This window comes from Protobothrops mucrosquamatus, unplaced genomic scaffold (genome assembly GCF_001527695.2).
Source record: "Protobothrops mucrosquamatus isolate PMUCROS unplaced genomic scaffold, P.Mucros_1.0 scaffold148, whole genome shotgun sequence".
In the NCBI taxonomy this organism is placed as follows: domain Eukaryota; kingdom Metazoa; phylum Chordata; class Lepidosauria; order Squamata; family Viperidae; genus Protobothrops; species Protobothrops mucrosquamatus.
Window position 1 is genome coordinate 506,548 of NW_015386513.1, and position 19,808 is coordinate 526,355.

At 45.1% G+C, this 19,808-nt stretch overlaps 1 protein-coding gene across 1 annotated transcript in view; it reads right to left on the reverse strand.

Moving 5' to 3' along the window:
- Positions 1-202: 202 nt before the first annotated feature.
- PRKCB (protein kinase C beta) overlaps positions 203-19,808 on the reverse strand; it is a gene marked incomplete at its 5' end in the record, with an annotated part of 135,671 nt that continues 116,065 nt past the window's right edge. Inside the window, 2 exons of the mRNA XM_015813256.2 lie at positions 203-355; positions 16,597-16,737. Coding sequence (XP_015668742.2) covers positions 203-355; positions 16,597-16,737 — 294 coding nt within the window. The remainder of the gene's footprint in view (positions 356-16,596; positions 16,738-19,808) is intronic.

Consider the following 19,808-nt stretch of genomic DNA (forward strand, 5'->3'; position numbering starts at 1 on the left):
AAGAGGAAGGGAGACGGAAAACAGCCAGCCACCTCTGCTCTTATCTGGGATCATGGGCCCCATCAACCCCGGAAGACTAAAGACTGTGAGAGCATGGGTGGGTTCAGGCATACATTCACACACACACACACACACACACACACACACACACACACAGCATCCTGGGGTTCAGCCCTACAAATACAACAGTAGGAATATTTGCCTAAACGTTAATAACAAACTCAGGGTTAGTGTAGGAGAAGCCTGCAAACTCATTCTGGTCCAAATTCATGATGAAGAGTTTGTCGGTGGGCGTGAGTTCCACGGGCTGCCTCGTGAACTCCTTATCGAAGTTGGAAGTGTCGTGTTTGTCTTTCTGTTGGATGAAAAAGCAAAATAATTAAAAGCAGTGCAGAGGAAAACACAAGGAGGAGCCCCAGCAAAAGGGGCCACATCACCCAAGTGCTGGGAAAGGGTGAGGGGGTCCCACTGCCATCGCCTGGCTAGGGGCACCTCTCCAGATCAGTACTTACACAGAGGCTCTGCTGGTGCCGGATGAAGCCATCGCAAGGCTTCCAGGACAGCAAGGGGCCCAGCATGGATGGACCGGCGGCAGCAGCGGAATGGAGGATGCGTCTCCATTTACTGAGTAGCTCCACTCTGCGGATGCCCTCAGCAAGTGGGGCCCTTGGATTGACTCCCCTGCAACCAAACTGAGAATTGCCCGAGTTCGGGGGCAGCGTGGGGAGCCACGGGGAGCACCGGTGGAGAAAGACAAAACGGGAGCTTGACTGAGCATGAGGCTGAATCCGTATCTGGGCCTGCACTTTGGTGATCAGGGAATTGATTCCCTTACTGCATTGTCAGCCAGGGACTTTGTTTCAGGGAGAAACTTAAAGTATACCCTGTAAAGCCCTCCATGGCTTGGGCCCTGGTACCCCAACTGGGTTCAGCCTGGTTGTTAGGACATGGAGGCAGGGGCTTCTCATTGTCCCACATTCCCAGGTGCCCAGGGAGCTAGAAGGCACTCCCCAAGGTGTTCAAGCTGCCCTCCCAGGAATTTTAAGAAACTATTAAGAATAGAGATTTTTTTGAATATCACCGGTGCCTCTTCTTGTTCTTATTACTTCTGCCCCTAGGTGGGTTTCACTTTCATGATTTGGATTTTAAGTTGCTTAAATTCTGTTGTTACTTTCATTGTGACATTGTAGTTGCCAAGATGGGATAAAAAAAAATCAAGCAAACAAAACAAATATACAAACTCAGGATTAGCAGATACAGAAGGCCAATCAAATTCTGCTTTTTTCTTGTCTGGTCAGCGAGATCCTGACCTAGAAGTGGGAGGTTTTAACACCAATTTTTGATCAATGGATTTCTGTCTCATGGCTGTGTTCAGGCAGTGCTCTTAAATGGCCAGTTATATAGTGGGTTGTGTTTTGTGTGTATCTGTGAATGCTTTTTAGGGTTATCATCAACTGGTCAAAAAATAGCAGGCCAATCAGTAACACATTGAAGAGGGTACAAGGAAATCTACTGTATTAATAGAGTAACCACAACATAATACCGGTAGTTCCAAAGGAAAGAAAAATAATTGGTATTTTGAGGTGGGGTTAACGAAAGGGCCACCTTGGCTGCGAGGTGGCACTTTTCAGATGCATTTCAGAACAACAAATGAATTCATTTGGAATTAATGCCAAAATAACTAGGATTGTTCTCCTTGTCTGCTCCTGATCAAGCCGTCTTAAATACTACAGTCTTGCTATTTTGAGAGTTGACACGGGGGCTACATGCTGTGCAAGGAATGGAACAACTCATCACAGCCAACTCGCTGTGGCCACCTTACCACGACCAACTCACTGCGGGACAACTGAACAATTCAATTTAATTATTTAAAATAAATTTAAAAATATTTAAATTTTTGTCATTCACATTTTATTTTGTCCCTCCTTTTGCGTCCTTTCTTTGATGATTCTATTCCACCATTTCTTTCATATTAATGTAACTCTTGTCCCCTGGCGAGTTGTCCCGTGCCGAGTCGGCTGCAGTGAATTGTCACAGACCCTGCTGAGCAACACAGATCCCCATTTTGCTTTGAACATTTGTGTGGAAACAAGCACAGAGCTACAGGAAAGGCAAAATTCCCCTTCAGCTCAACTATGCAAGGTCCCCAAGCTTTCTACCTCACCCTTGCTCCACCTAGGAGAATCCCCCACAATCTGGTGCTAATCAGATGTGCTGGACGGAATCCCATCAGGACAAGGGCCGGGGGAGTTGAATCCAAGGCCCGAGACTGGGCAAGGCTGCTCTAGGCAAAAAAACAGCAGGACAGCGGCCCTCCTTGTTGTATGTAGGTGGTCGTGTCTGTTATTACTGAAGGGTAAAGATGATTATTGATGAAATCATGTGGAGTTATGTCCTGAAAACTATGTCTCATCTGTTTCCTTAAGAAGGCTTACCAAGAATGTGTGTCTTCCCCTGGGTAACCTTTCCCATGTTTTTCTCATAGTCACTCAATGGGAGGTGCGGAGGGGCACAATTTGTTATTTGGATCTCTCTCTTGCTTTCTCTCCTTCATGAACCCTGCTAATTGGACAACTGTCTCCGAGCAAAATGGTGGGCCGATGGTGAGTCGTGGGATGACCACATGCTGCCTGATGTGACAGAGAAGCTTTCGGGGAGGGGTGGGACCTTAGCCAAAGCATCCCTCAGAAAACCTTGCTGTGGGCTTTGAAAGAGCCTGTAAAGGAAGGGTTGTGTTATTTGCAAACATCAGAGAAAACGGAGGCAGCTTCATCATTTGGACTGAGAAAAGAGCAGCCCTTCTGGTTTCCTTAGGCACCATCTGAATATTTGGGAAGAAGTCAAGGTCATGCCATCTCCAGGGGTGATGCTTGGACAAGCAACAATGCCACATAACCATCAAGTGTTGCCAATGACTTTGATGATGCAACTTTCAATTGCTTAAGTTCCTGAATCCTCAGTTGACCGAGGACTCCATGTCCTTGGATTGAGCAGTGAGAAGGAGAAGAGCACGAGTCCTTCAGAGGCCCCCCATTTCTGAGGAGTTGGAATGTTAAGCAATGGGCTCTTATCTCCAAGACCCACGTTCTCCAGGTAAGTGCTACATGGGTCTTGTATTGCTCCAGAGTTGCATTCTCTCTGAAGGTCTTGAGGAAACCATCATCTCAAGGGTGCTAGATTTTAAATTTTGAGTTAGAAGGTATCATTTAGGGAATGGAGTCTCAATGCAAGAACCCTAAAGAATCATAGAACAATTGTAGGGTTTTCTACTCAGAATTTTTAACACTCTGATGCAGATTACCCAATATTTTTTAGAGTTGAAGCTAAAAACACCCATATCTGAAATTTCATTTTTTTACAGAGGACTTTCTTCTTGACTCTTTTTTTTTAAAAACTGAGGTTAACATATATTTCTAAAGAAGTATCCTAAATCTTGCTGAAAGTTCATTTTGAAATTCATGATTAAATTTCACATGTCAAGTTCAACAGTTTTGGCCCTGATGTTTTCTAAAAAGTAATAAATGTAATATAACTGTTACTGCTGTCAGATTTGAACATCTGAGCAGAGATTTTGCTTTCAAATTATTCCCCTCTCATTGAAGACCTGTTTTAGAATAAATTGAGGTTTCCTCAAAATAATATTTACTTTTTATTTTATAACTTTCTGGGGGGGAAAAGTTGGCATAACATAAACAACTCAAAAGCAAACTGGTAGTTGCATACCCCACAAGCATGACATGGGAAAGAACAAAAGAGAAATAATAATCCAAACTTTAAAGGAATCTTTCTTTCTTTCTTTCTTTCTTTCTTTCTTTCTTTCTTTCTTTCTTTCTTTCTTTCTTTCTTTCTTTCTTTCTTTCTTTCTTTCTTTCTTTCTTTCTCTTCCTCTTTCTCAAAAACACAGACAACTTCAAATTCCAGCAGAAAATATCTCTTATTCTCAGTAGAATATTAGCCAAAACAAAAATATTTTACAGCTTCAGTCAAGTTACACACAAACCTCTTGGATTTTAAATATCAGCTTAATTTTAGTAAAATACTAAATTTTTGACACAAATAAAGCACGGTGGGACATATGGAATTTGTTAATTTGGCAGCTGGACAAACGGCATCCACCCTCGCCCCCTCCCCCAAAACACTTGCAAAGGTGCCACACGGGGTTGATATGAATTAAACGTAAAAACTGCAACATGGGATGGTAGATACAAGGTTGACCATTGACTCCAAGGTGTTCAGAGGGAATTCTGATGGCCAGGCTGGGGTCTCCTGAGAGCAAGTGGTGACATTTTGCTGAAATGTGCCTGCTTATCAGGGCAGGGCAACCTGGGCTAAAAAAACAAAAACAGAAGTGGCTCCACAAACTCAACCCCAGCAGGGTCCAGGCTCAGTGATTCCAAGGGTCAATCCCCCCCCTCCCCGTGGGAACCCTTCTCCTCCTCCTCTCTTCTAGTACTGAAAGCAAATCAGGGATCTCAATACTGACTGGCTCTGGAAGACCTTCCTGGTGCACTGCCTTTCCCTCCCCTGCGGCCGTGTCCCCACAAAGCCCGGGGTTCCCTCTTCTCCACTCTCCAGAAACACTGACTCCCGTCTTCTGCTGTGCCAGGTCACAGGGTCCAGGTCACAGGGTCCATCCTTCCGGGTGCCTGTTTTTGACTGAACTGGGCAAGCCAGGAAGATTCCTTCTTCCTCAAGATGAGGCTCTTTTCTTCCACCTGAGACCCTTATAGGATCCACTCTCCTTCATGCTAGGACCATCCAGGGATTCCCCCAGGAAACCTTCCCTGCTATCTGGAACGATGTCATCACCATTGCTGGGTGAGACCAGACAGTGTCTGTCTCGGTCTCCTGCTTATGATTTTCAGTTAGCCTTGGGAAGGCCAGATCCAGTTCCAGGACTTCTCTTATGTGCGAATTTACTAATGCAAATAAATGGAATAGTTAAGGAGAACACGAGAAATGGTGATGGCACAACTGAAGGTGGATGTTGTGGAATTCCTATGGGGGGGTGAGCAACTTCAAACACGGCCCACTTGGGGACAGAAGCTGCCTCCTTCTGCCTCCCTCACCCCATCTAACTGGCATGACTTCCTTCAAAGGGTCTGGAGACTATCCTAGTCCAGTGATGGCGAACCTTTTAGAGACCGAGTGCCCAAACTGCAACACAAAACCCACTTATGCATCGTCGAGTACTGGGTGGGTGTGGCCCATTGGCTGGGGGTGGCCAATTGGGTAGCCGTGGCTGCAGTAATAACGGCAGACTGGGTGGGGCTAAAAAGTTCAATCAATCAATTCCAACTTTGCAAGATATTTTTTTTCCCCCGTGAGAAGTTGAAATTGACTGATTGAACCTTTTTTTTTTTTTACACATGGTGGCGGAGGCCTAAAGCGAAAAGGTTTTATAAAACCCAGCTGAAGGCCTAGGACTGGGGCGACGGCGCGCGTGCCCACAGAGAGGGCTCTGAGTGCCGCCTCTGGCACCCGTGCCATAGGTTCGCCACCACTGTCCTAGTCCCTCATCTCAATTCCCTAGGATTCCTGGGAATAGGAATAATAAACATCCCGGAGTATGAACATCTACTGATAGGCTTCATGGATTCACTGAGGTTTGGGGACTAAACGCAGGCTGTACCCAAAGGCCTCTGGCAGCCGGTTCTGAGTCATTGTGACTTTTGCAGGCGCCATGGAAATAGCAGAGAGTTGTCTCTCTGTACAGATGGGTTTCACATCAACGTCGCCAGAAGGCAAGGAGGCAGCATCCTCTAAACATGTGGTGCTGCAAGGGACAGAGAAGCTGAGCCAAGTTCCATCTTGCAAAGCCAGACCATGTCCACTCCTTTTGCAAACTGCTTCCTTGGGAAGAAGCCGAGTGGGGAGGAGAAGAGGAGAGCACCACCAAAAGGTGCTCAAGATCCAGAGGCGTTTCGCTAACTTTAAAGGAAACGGGATTGTCAACTCTTGCCTCCTGCCCAGAGTGGTTCAACCTCCAAGATAACCTGGTCTTTAGACTCACAGCCATCACACCTCAGTTGCTCTTTCTCCCGCCTGTGCCACTGATGCAACAACACTCAGTTGCGGCTCAGGTCTTTGAAGGATGGTCATTCCAGTATCACCACAAAAGAAAAAAAAATATATCCAAAGCATGACAGCTAATGGTTGCAACAGAGGGTGCCACCACACAGCAGCCGGGACCAAATGGACATGGTCATGGGGGTGCAAGGGGTGGGGGGAGGGGGAGGATGGTCTACTTAGCTCTTGACTTCTGGCTTAAAAAACACAGAGTTAAGAAAAGAAAAGCCTTCAAATTCTGATTGGTCAATGTTCCTGATGACTTCCTGGTCAGGTGGAGTTAAGACAGGTGGATGGCGAGTGAAAAACCGGTCGAAGTTTTCAGCATTGCGTCCACACTATGAAAGGGGAAGAAAAGAACTCATGGCAGGTGGGAAAAGGAGCAAAGGAAAAAAAAACCTGAATGCAAAAGTTGGATGCAGCTTGTTATGTCCCACTTGCAGCCTCGCCACCCCCACCCCCACCCCCCCACCCCCCACCCTGCAATCCGGGCTGCAGGCAAGTCATTCCTCATGAGCAAAATGAGAGAACCAAAAAGAATCAATGCAAAATCCTTATGGCCCCAGTGGCAGCAGGGAGCAGCCCGGAATCACTTAAGTCATGGATATGCTGGGAAGCTGGAGACTCTCAGCAGGCCTCAGCAAGTAATTGCAGGAGGAGAATGGATGGCGAGGCAATTACTTGCAGGGCTCTGCCGGACACATGCAAGGCTGTACATGCAGGGCTTCTCTGGCTGGTCAAAAAACAAATACAGGCTGCCTTGTACTTCTCTCCCACTCTGGTGCCCACTTCACCAGGGCTTGCCATGCACAGGACCCCCAGAGAGTTTCAGCCAGGGCTGCAGCCGCTTCACACAGGATGCCGGGCACTGAGCGCCAGGGGTGTTTTTTCTCTTTTACCTGCATGCAAGCTGGCCACTCCATGGTGAACAGCGAGGGCCTTTTGACATTGAAAAAGCATAAAGAAATTGAGCGGACAATTTTTCGGAAATGAAAAATTCTCCAGCCATTTCTTCAGAGAAAGGCAGCACTGCAACTGTACTGAATTTGGTGCCTCGGTGGGAGAAGGGGCCACTCCGATGTCTTTCTTTGGGATTTAATGGAGTTAAGGCATCAGGCTAGGAACTGGGAGAACGGGAGTTCTAGTCCCACCTTGGGCGCAAAGCCAGTGGAGTGACCTTGGGCCAGTCACTTTCTCTCGGCCGTAGGAAGGAGGCTATGGGAAAGTACTTCTGAAAAACCTTGCCAAGAAAACTGCAGGGACTTGTCCAGGCAGCCTCCGAAAACCAGACACAATTGAAGGGAAGAACAAATATTAGAGGCTACAGTCTGTTAGGAAATGATTGCACGTAGAAGGCGAGCATGTTTACACCCATCTCTTCTCCCTCTTGTCATTAATAAGAGCAAGATACCACTCAATCCATACCACTCAATCCCCCCCCCCATTTGCTTTGAAAGACATTTCTACTCAAATTTGCCTTTATAAATTGAATAACAACTGGTAGGAAAATGCAGGAGAATTCTTTTGCCTGGCAACTGAAGGCAAGCAGTGGGACTCCCATTTGACCAGACCCATTTGAAATGACCAAGCTGTAAACACTTGTTGTCAGTCACGAAACCCTGGAGAATGTTGCAAATGCACCAAACAAGCGTCCTGGGTCCAGAAAATAAGATGAAAGAAGGAAGGAAATACTTCTCTGGCAAACTGATGCAGTGTTGTCTGCAGGTAAAGAACTCCCTGATCCAGAAAATCAGACATAATGTGAACTGGATTCCGTCTGAAACTTTTCCAGCTGAACAAGATGCTAAAAACCTCCCAGTGACTCTGCAAATGGGCTTTAGGTTTTTATGACCAGGCAAGGACTGCATGCTAGTCCATGATTCAAACTCAACATTATACTGCAAGTGTGGTCCCCTTTTGGGGGTCCATTACAACCTTCTGGCCAGACAATAAAAGTCAAAGCAGCAGCAGATTCACCTGGCAGCTTTTTAAAAGGATGGAGGAAATTTCCACATAGGGTGATGCCTGGTTTGAACCCAGAACCCTTCTAGAAGGATTCAAGTGCAATCAGCCAAATACAATGAGAAGATCAGCTCAAGCAGCCATGATACCACCTGGCAGCATAAGGAGTGAGCCATCCCTGTCTTTTACTTGCTGGAGAAGAATCGGAAGCTTTTGACTTGGTTACCCGCAGCTGGGATTCTTCATCCACAATTCCAGCAGTCGGATTGTCCAGCCTCCAGATCCTACCTTGGAAGCCGAGACAAGAAGCTACCAACGGAAGAGACAGAGCAGCGTTCGAGTGGCTGGGCTGAGCAAAAGCTTGCCAGTCCCGCTGGCCTCACAATGACGGGCTCTTCTTTCACGGCTGCTTTGATCAAAGCAGCTGTAGAGCTTCCCTTGCTTGGCGTGAGGCTTCCAAGGTAAAAGTGGAGCTTCAAAGCTTCCCTCTTCCCTGCTCATGTACACAGCTTGAAAGCTCATTCAGCCCCGGTGGTGGCTCTTCAGGGACACTTTTCAAGCCCCCTTTATGGCTTTTAGCCATCATTCACTGAGACAAATGGATTTGCATCATTCCTAAACTGAAAGGTAGGAACTGAAATCATTCAAGACTGATCCAAAGGTGCTTTTTCCAAAAGGCAACTGGACTTTCTTGGTTTTGTCATTGAAAATGTTTCACTTCTCATCCAAGGAGCTTCTTCAGTTCTCGAAGAGAGAAGCGAAACGTTTCCAAAGACAAAACCAAGAAAGTCCTGTTGCCTTTTGGAAGAAGCACCCGTGGGACAACCGTGAGACCTGGATGATGGAGGATCTCCGTAGACTTTCAAGGCTAACCTTTGCAAACTGCCCAACCTCTCCAGCCCCTCACAGTTGCTGACTGGAGAAAGGTGATGTTGCCCTGAGCTTTTGGGCCACAACCACTACACAACACTTCACACACACCCCAGATTCCAAGAAGAGGCCAATCACATGAGAACAACACCCTGAAACACAGTCCCTGCCTCCTCATCAGTCAGCCTGCTTGCAATCTCCCAGCCCAGCCCAGGCAGCCGCCATTCAGAATTTCCTTTGTGGGAAGCAGCTCCAAGCACAACCAGGGCTCTGGTCAGCAAGAACGTGAGTAAGGGGGCATGGAAGGGGGGGGGAGTGGTGGAAACAGAACCAAGAAACACAACATCCCCCCCACCCACCCATATTCTGGTGATTCCTTACCACCATTTTCTGGACAGTCTAATTTCCTTACCTCTTTTCCCCCCTCTTCTCTCTCCAGAAACAGAACATACTCAGTAGAGAGTAGCAGATAATCTAAGACATCCCTCTACGAGTCCCACGTGTCCAAGTTCAAACACACTATTTTTAGTGCACATGAGGATAAGTAGAGTCTGGTTCCAGAGATGCTTCCTTCTCTTTCTTCAAGACACAGGGTGGCAATTTCAGTACCAATAGAAGGGAATGTTTGTAGTTCAAGAACTGTGGGGGTCCATGGTGTTCTCTGAGCTGGGTGGCTTGCTTCCAGATGTTTCATTATCCATCTAAGTAACACCATCAGTGCTAGACAGGAATGGGGTTTCCTCACAACTGACTTATCCTGTTGGTGTTGGTACTAGAGTGTTCTTGGTGGTTGCTTGATTAGGCTGTTGTTTACTGTTCGGTTTTATTTTGTCTGAGTTGGTTGTTATAAAAGAGAGTAAACATCACTCCCCACTAGCACTGATGGCGTTACCTAGTTGGGTAATGAAACGTCTGCAAGAAAACTGAGAGCACTAAGGACTCCACATCAAAGTTTCCTTGGCTTCCTTCTGGCAAGGGGTTTTGGCTTTTCCCCGATCCTGTTTTTAGCAGAAAAGCCTGGAAGAGGAACATCTGCATGCACACACACACACACACACACCTTCTGTGCAACAGGAAGGCCTGGCATATTTGGATCATCTGCCAGAGAACATATAGGCCAGATGGCACAGAGGCAAAGCTGCACATGAAGGCATCCTTCCAACCACTACATTCTTTCTGTTGGCCTCTTCAGTGTGGGGTGACAAAAGAAAATGATTGACAGAATTGCCAATGTAATGCAAGGAAAATATTTGCACATTCTTTCGTCTTTCATTGTGCTCAGTGTTGCAGTGACGCAAAGGCCACTGGGAAGCGGCTACATTTGGAAAGGAAGAGTCTCTTCACTTCCCCAGGTGCAGGAGCCAAGCATCACACCTGTCCCACTTTTTGCACTGAAAAGCTCACTGCCCTGTTGAATTGAGCGGACTTGTCGTCTGAAGAAAAATGCATTAAAAAGTCTTTAATTATTGACTATGTAAAATAATTTGCATTATAATATAGCTATCTATATCTCCTTCTCTTGTTATTTTTAAATTGTTCTTCTTTTAGCATAGTCTTTTGAAAAAGCTGCTCTTCTATATTAAACAAAAGACAGCCATGCTCAAAGTGTCTTTCCACAGGACTTGAGTCCCAGAAAACACGAATCTCTCCTATCCTAGCCAGAGAGAAGGACACGTGGGAATTGGCACCTCTGCCTCTATGAGGCCAGTAGTCTAACCAGCCCAGATGTGATTTGTAAGCCCATTATGACCAGTAAGGCTGATAAGGGACTCACTGCTTGCCCTCCTTTCTGTTGGAGATTTGTCTGACAAAAATTCAACACCCAGCCACCCCCCTGGTTTACCTTGGCTCCTGGATGGCCCTACCAGTCACCAGAGCCCGAGAAAGACGGGGGTGTATGTCAAAAGTCACCAACCATGGAAACCAACCAAGTCAGGGAAGAAGCCAGAATGATTCTATTTTTAAGTGCACAGGAAGCTGAATTAAACCTCTCCCCTCTCCTGATGTACATTTTGAGAGATGCAGGGATAATTACACCAAGTTCATTTGCATTAGAGATTGGAGGCAATCAGAAAGCCTGGGATTCAAGGTTCCCTTGTTTTGCAACATGTGAGGGGTGGTCAGATTTCAGCGGTCCAGTCCTAGAACGGATTCAACAGTCTGACCTGCTGCTTTGATCTCCAAGGCAACCAGGAAGCTGTGATGCTACGTGAAGGCAATGGTGCACATATGTAGCTATACATCCGTGTCTTTTAAAGAATGCCCCCCAGCTTCCGAAGAGGGGCAAAGGAAGTATCCCCACTTGCCACTCTAATCCCCACCTCCCTCAAACAGGCCAGGAGAGGCCCTTGGAAGAGGGCATGAAGGAAGGACGGGATGGCGGAAGATCCCTCTCTAAGGGCTCGGTCTGCTCTTGGTGGCTCTGCCTATTTTGATGGGAAAAAAACCATTTTAGAAACAGAGTTCCCACAACCAGTAAAAAAAAGTCACGCCTCCCTTGAGTCAAACTTGACTAAGGTGATGTCATGAATATGGACTTGCTATTGTTTTGGGGGCAACACAGATGTGGTTTGCTGCTGTTTCTCCCACTGTGATGTTTTCAATTTTAGCCTATAGCCCTGAGACCTGTTGGTGCTTTGTCATCTAAGGGCTAACCAAATCCAAACCAGGTTAGCTTTCACAGAGGCTGCCAGTTTAGTTCCAAGTCCAATTCAAGGGGGTGCTGCCCTTGATCTTTAAAGCCCGACATGGCACGGGAGCAGTTCCCTGAGGAACTGCCTCTTCCTGGCCAAGTCTACCCATCCCATCAGGTCTGGCAGGAAGGGCCTGGGGTGGGTCCCGTCTGTGAGGGAGCTCCATCTGATGGGATTTATGGGACAGGCCTTTTCTCCTCTTGGAACATCCTCCCTCCGAAGGGGAGGTTGTTACCTTCCGGACAGCTCTTAAAACCTGAGGATCCGAGAGGGAGCCTGCACACTGGCTATTTTACATCATATCTTCCCTCTTATGATCTTGCTTTCTTTACTTTGCTCCATCCAGTTTGTTTTCACTAGTCTTGTTGAATGTTTTAATCCCTGGTTTCATTGTTCACTGCTCAGAATCACTTTGCAGGAGATGGGCAGCCATTTAAATTGAAATAAATAAATAGTGCAGGAGGAAGGAGAAGTAGACAAATGGGGGGAGGGGTTAGCACTGACAGGAACCAGACATGTGAAAACTGGACTAACCCCGAAGCCCAAAGATGCCTGGCTTGGTAAAGAATGGGAAGCCATTTCAAGACGTGCCTGACATCAAAGCGGTTCCCAAAACATCGCACTGGGATGCTATTGGACACTGATGGACTGATCAAAGGGAGGGGGAATCACAAAAGGGAATAACTTTGTAACTTTGCACGGGAACTCTTAGTTCTAGCCTGCTTTCATTGCAACCAGTAATCCTTAGTAAAAGAAGCTATCACTCGAGGGCCTTTTGTTTCCTACTGACCCGGCTGGGGCGGGTCTGACAAGGAGTCCTTAATGTGCGCAGTTGAGAGGACTGTCAGCTTTCCCTTTGCACCATTTCCCAAATGACCTCCACGAAGGCCATAACGCACACTTGGTTAACAAGATGGTACTTCTGGATCTCTGCAGAAGGCAACTCAGAGCTTGTCTCGTGTGTGAATGAGGAGTGACAATTGTGCTTTCTTCAATGAAAGGTTAGAAAGTTCCTATCAGCAAAACTCAGCCTCAGCATATAAACGGAAGAGGCAAAACAATGTTGTTTTTTTAATCAGAAAAAGCAGGGTGATATTTAGGGAAGGTGCAAAATGACTCTAGGCTGCTTCTTTTCCAAACTGACCTCTCTTTAGGGTGCAAAATTGCCACCTTTTCAAGCAGAAGCAAAGATTTCTGTCCCCTATAAACATCACAATTAGCAGAAAGGCCTGGAAATAAAACTGCCACTCTCAGTGCCACGTTAATGTCCACGCCAAGCTCCAGAATAGTCCCCTAGAAGGAGGAGATTTATTTTATACAGCTCACTAAAGAATCACCTCCAGTATTTATAGCTAGGGGGAAATTGACTTGCATTTATTTACAGCTGTTGATATAGAGCTCAGAAAATCGTCTTTTTTATTTCCCCAGGTCAGAATTTGTTTTCAATGCCAAAGTTGTGCTTAAAAGCCTGAAAAAACCAAAAAGTCACATACTCCCACTATTTATTTTCACCAGGGGTTGAAAAACACCACCAGGCCAAGAGCAACCTGTCTGGAGCATATCCCAGCTGTCCTCCCCAACAGCTGGCAGTCCTTGCCTCTACAGAACTGTGACTCACCAGTAGAGCAAACCCCTTCTTTTCATCCTTTTCTCCTTAACACCCAAACTGCAAACTAACCTAGTCTGGTTGGCGTAAACTGTTGGTAGTTAAGCATATTGAGACGGTTAAGGAAGCAAAAGAGTAAGGGAATCCAAAGTAGAAATAGACACAGCAGACAGATGTGGAAAAGTCAAAGGGGGGAGTAAAGAATGGGGAAGGTTGCAGAGCAACAGGACGTGAGAACTTTGGAAGAAGATCGTGGTCTTGCAACTTCCCTTTGGTAGAACATATCAAACCATAAAGACCATAAAGAACGGATCTGGCTAGAATTCAGAAAAGCTTCTTGGGGGTTTATGTTTTGCTTGAAAGAATCTTTAATTCTACCAATCAGAGTATCCTTCTAGAGTCTAGACCATCTTTCTGGAGACCTGATGTAGTCTCACCTACCTGGAAGATCCATCTTAGAAAGTACTGAAGGGATAGTCCTCTTACTTCTCATGGTCACTGATTTATGGGATGCTACAGAGTTCTCTCTTGCTCTCTGTACACTTTATGTGAACTACTGGGCTACTCACTGTGTAGCTTAGGTGGACATTTCATCAGTGCATGGACAATACTCTGCTCAACTCTTAATTTCTATCTACAGTTTCCAGAGAAGCTGAAAGATTTGTAGGTTGATATATGAAGATTGTTTGGACTGAACAAACTAAAACTTAAATCCAAAATGAAGGTAATATGGACATGCTTCAATAGGGTAAAGTTCACAGTTGGATTTATACAAGGTTGCTTTCCTTGGACAGATGATACTATTTGGGACTTCTCTTTAAGTTAATCTTAAATGGAGAAGCTTGGAGTGTGTCAATTGGCAGAGGACACAGCTATTTCTAACACCACAATGAGGCAAAGCCAGGGTACATATCAGAAACATATCTTAACTAGCTCTATTTATCATCATACGTTTGATGATTAAAATGAAAATTTGTATTGCAATATTATGATATAAACCCTGGTCATTTATACTTGCATCCTGAACTGGACACAAGAAGAACACAGTTTGCGTTGCAACTTCACAACACAACCTTTTCCTTCTCTGGCCTCCCCCATCCCCCAATCCATCCAATAATTTTCACTAGGAGGGACAGACAAGAAACAGAAGGGAGTCACCAGAGAACTTTCTATTCCGAGAGACCGTGTGCTCAGCTCTGTGCAACAAAGAGCTAATGTCCTGAATAGCGGCTGATTTCTCATTGTGTTTGACTGAATTATTGCTTCCTGCTGAGCAAGCAGAGGCTGCTGCAAAGACTGTGGAAGGGATATAAAAACTCCAATTTCTCTAGAAAAAGAAAGGGGAGAGAACTAACAGAATGTCAGAGGCAAATTCAAAAAGTCAGAGCTCAAGAAGGAGGTTTCAGGTTTCTCTCTATAACACTCCTACTAAAAGTATGCATAAGTAGGAATTCCAAACACAAATCAGTAGATTTATTGGGAAAAAAAATCTTACAAAGCTCTTTAAAAAAAAGAATTCCAGTAACTGTTGTACATAAGATGGAAGCGATACTTACAATGAACTTAAACTTTAATTTTTGCATATTTTCTCCCATCTACATAGTGTGATAGGTTTGAAGCCATTCTCCCAATGAGAGGGATGGTTTCCTTCTATGCATTACAGGCTGTTTGATTCTGACCTAGTCAGAACTGGTTTTTCCACCACCTTCCACCAAGTCATCCCTCTCTCCCCACTTCCTCCATCTTGGGAGATCCTAGTGCTTTTCCATTCCCTTTCTCCTAGCCAGGAGTTTTCTCTCAAATCTACAGAATTCTCCTCTTCTCCCTCTCCCCATCTGGTAACCCTAAAGGAAAAGGAATTCCTTCCCACCCTAGGGAAACAGGAGGAGACTGCAGGCAGCAGTGACCTGAAACCTTAATAGTTCATATAATCACAAAGGCATTTGTCTTCTCTAGTTTACCATTGGATTATGGTTGATATGCTGAGGGGCAATAACATTCAGAAATTGATAAAGAGTTCTCCAAAATCAGAGTTAAATCTCTGTCGGAAATGAGGTTGTTTAGGATGCTTTCAGGTCAGAAAACCTAACAGTGGGACAACTGGGCAATCTCTGCTATGGAAGGGAGGCTCCTATAAGAAATTAGATGACCCATCTTCATGAAAAGGTCAATGAAAATTAGTAGAATATTCAGGATTTTGACATGTGTTAAATTGGCAATCTAATCCAAGGGTACCAGATCTCAAGGACGCTACAGGGCAATAAGGGGATGCATCAGATGGCTGATTTAGTAGTTAAAATTTTGGCATGACAGCAGATTTGCCAAGAAGAAGTTAGGTAGTTTTAAATAAGGTCCAGCCAGGCAGTTGTGGTGATGCAACCATAAAAATTCCTTGCCTGGGAAGGAAGAATGTATAACTGGCCCCTCTGATGCATTTCACCCTGATGTCAAGAAAAAGGGAAGGATGAATCTCTAAAGGTCACCTATCTGTTCGCTGTGTCCTCTGGTTCCCACAGTGCACTGTTCCTGGTAGATGTGGAAGGACCTGCATGAAAGCCCATCAGTTTCCTTGCTCTGTGAACTAGTAATGCAGGTGAGGTGAATATTATCCTCCCAGAGTTCTTGAGAGTCAGGAGGCATATAAGTTTAAATATTTCTATACAAGATTAAGGGGAAAGGAGATAAACATAAAACCTGGGAATGGCTTACCATTAGAAGATTAAAAAAAGAAACTGAAGGCTTGATTTTGGGCTTTGTTCAAGAGCAAACCATCCAAACTAATGCAATCAAGGCCAGAACGGAAAAATCATTGAATGATTCAAAGTACAGATTGTGGAAAGAGTCAGAAGAAACAGTAGATTATAGCCCGTGCAAGAAGATTGCATAAACTAATTATAAGCAACATAACCCAGAAAAATTACAACTAAAGACAATAATAATAATAATAATAATAATAATAATAATAATAATAATAATAATAGTAAAGTTGGAAGGGACCTTGGAGGTCATCTAGTCCAACCCCCTGTTCAGGCAGGAAACCCTATACCATTTCGGACAAATGGCTGTCCAGTCTCTTTTTAAAAACTTCCAGTGTTGGAGCATTCACCGCTTTTGGGGTCAGGTTGTTCCACTGGTTAATTGTTCTAACTGTCAGGAAGTTTCTCCTTAGTTCTAGGTTGCTTCTCTCCTTGCTTCTGTGTACTTCTTTCAAGGAAGCAAGGGAATTGCATAATAAAATTGTCATGCATAAACCCTGCATTCCTCCAAATTCGTTCTTAATTCTGAAAAACACATCCCTCGTCTGAGAAAGAAAATATCTTATTACGAGTGTCCGGGAAGAGGTATACTGCTCCGGGGCTATAAAAGAGAACGGAGAAAGAAAAGAAAGCAACTTACAGCTTTGGGTTTGAAAGGAGGCTGGATTTCTTTCTGCTCGAGTTTGTCCCAATCAATATATCGGAAAAAGGCATGCTCTCTGATATCCCGTTCTCCTTCTGGGCCACAGCCCAACCGCTTTGCCGGATGCTTGGTCATGAGCTTGAAAAAAGGAAGAGAACATGGTTCACCTGTCATCTTTCAGAATGAGAGGAGCAGCAGGTTAATAACTATCATCCTCAACCCCTAAATCGCTTACTTTCCACAATGTAATCCTGCTATCTGGCCATAACTTAAAACTGAGCAAAGTTTCTAGCCAATAAAGGCCCAGCAAAATGTTAGTGTTTTAAATCCGCAAAGCATTCCAAGGTGGGCAGCTCAACTTCAATGCACAGCTGCTCCATAGATGGGCCAATCACCAGGAAGACTTAACTCTGGGCTCTTCTCTTTCTCTTTCCCATTTTTTCTTTCTCTCATCTCTCAGACGGAACGCAAACAGCTTCTCTTGGACAGACGGCACAAGAGTGGAAATTCAGTTCAAAAGAGATGTTTAATCAGTCAAAACCAGCATTTTCAAATGTACACCAAAACCCCTAATACAGGCAGTGCCTGGATAACAACAGTAATTGGGATCAGAATTTCTGTCACTAAACCATGTGACTGTAAAACACAACATCTCATGACCACATTGCTTAGTAACAGAAATCAAGATAATCCCCATTGCTGTCATTAACTGAATCCCACAGCAGCAGGTCTCCTTTGGAATGCCATGTGTTGCGTTGGAGAGGACCAGGGTCAGTCTCCTCGCAAGCTTTGTGAAGGCCACAGAAGCATTGTAAGAAAGCAGTACATGGTTTGGAAATATGCGCACACGGCCTTGGGAAGAAGGCCTGGAGCAACCAGCAGCTACCTCACACAGGGCCAGGCCAGGCCCTATGGTCAGCAGGGGCAGGAAAAAGATGGTGAATGTCAGCTGGGGGCGCAGGATCTGTGGAGCGCAGGGGTGATGGCAGCTTTGTGCTGTGGTGTCAGGGTAGCTGGCCGTGGGGCAGGGCTCAAGGTGACACTCATCGGTGGCAATGTTGGCACCAGGGGCACTAGAGCTAAATAGGAGCCTGGCGCCTTCAGCAGTCTCAGCTGGCTGCTGCTGCCCCTGAGCCTCTATGTCAGCCCCAGGGACACCAGTGCTACCCCCCCCCCATGTATACACAATCACCTGGCCACATTTCAGGCACTTGGCAACTGGCTTGCAGAATTCTGCATTCACATAACTGCAAGTTACAACATGTTTTGTGGGTTTCTGATCCTTTAGGCCAGTTTCTGGCAAAAAAAAAATGCCTATAGGAATACATTCATTTGCTTAATGACCGTGCCATTCACTTAAAGACTGCCATTAAAAAAGTTATCAAATCTGGTCCAGTCTGATGGGTGCCTTGACTTATGACTGTCATGATGCATGATGGAAATTTTGGGCTCCATTATGGTTGTTAAATTGAGGGCTATGTATAATTCTTGCAAGTCTGAAAGGATAAATCTTCCACCGTCACTTTTTACCATCTGAATAGTTAGAATGGATCTTTTCTAAGGTTTCTTTCTCTGCTGTTACTTAGTTGTAGGTTCCTCTCCTTTTATCTGCTCATTCCTTGGGCAATATCTCTACCACCCTCTTCCAAGGTCATTCTCATATTCTGTCAGGTCTAACCCAAGAACGACATCACACAATCCAGCCAAAGTCCACTTGTTTACTTGCTAAAACCATAAAGAGAGAATCTTTCCAGACTCATCTATCCTACTCTAAACTAATGGATGTACCCTGGTAGATTCCAGGGAGTGGCTATCTTAAATCTCTTCCTCTTCCCACAACTCAACTCCAGAGTGTGCTGCCTGTTGTCTCACTCCGTCTTTGGAATGTGCTCCATTCTCCCTGCAGAACCTGCTGTGTTACTGTCACATCACTTCACCTTCTTAGACACATCCCATTATCTATTCCATCACAAGCACTGCTGCAACTTACTGAATGAATGGTCATTAAGCGAGGACTATCTGTAACTAATGGAAGATCCAGAAGACTGGGGTTATCTGGATAAGGTGGCTCTTTGGGTTTTCATGTAGTCTTCAACAGCAACACTAAGAAAAGCCCACTGTAACAATCCAATCTTGAATGGATGGGGCTCCTAGAACGTTCTACTCTGAAGTGGACAAAAACTCTTCTGGCCCTGCTGGTTATGGTTTAGCTGGTTGCTGAACAATATTCTGCTGATACAACATGGAAAGTGATGGTGTTTTGCAGGTCTTGTCACCAAATTTAAGTCAGAGGATGAGGTCATAGGGCTCCATCATGTTCACACTTCATTTTGAAACCATTGGTGTTCTAGGTGTTGCTTCAGCTGCTTCATCTCAGTAAATCAGGGAACCCCTAAGACTGGTACCCAGAAAACCATCTTATACCACGCCCTCATCATCTTGGGATTGCAGAGCTCCGTCAGGCATGTGGGAGGAACTGCCAGACATCTAGCAAACAGCCCCAGTGTTAGGCCAGATGCTGCAACGTTAAATGAGATGCCCAAGGAAAACAGCCTTGACTGAAATTTCAGGAAACTGCTCATAATCTTAACTGTAAAATCCCAAAACTGTTATTTTATAACACTGGGGAAATTTGTTTTTAGACATCATCCTCAGCTGGTGAATCGGCCAGTTAACCATCATTTAAAAAGTTAGGATTAGAACTGGAAGGGCTGCTGGCCCATGCCCATTACCCCTTGGCTACTTATCCTTTGAACACACAGAAACACACATTTTCAGAAGATCTACACAAATCCTGGTGGCATGCCAAGAGGGGGATTGTTCAAAGGGAACATAGAGCACAGAATAATAGAGTTGAAAGGGACCTTGGAAGTCTTTTAGTCTCTATACTGTTTCAAACAAATGGCTGTCCAGTCTTTTTCGGAAAGCCTCCCATGATGGAGCACCCACAACTTCTGAAGACAAGCTATTCCATTGGTTAATTGCTCTAACTGTTAGGAATTTTCTCCTTAGTGCTAGGTTGCTTCTCTACATGGTTAGTTTCCATCGTTTCTTGTCTTCCCTTTTGGTGCTTTGGAGAATAGTTTGATCCCCCCCCCATGTTTTTGTAAGGGCCCCTCAAAGATTGGAATACTGCTATCATGTCTCCCCTAGTCCTTCTTTTCATTAGACTAGACCAGACATGTCAAACTCAATGTATCAGGACTGTT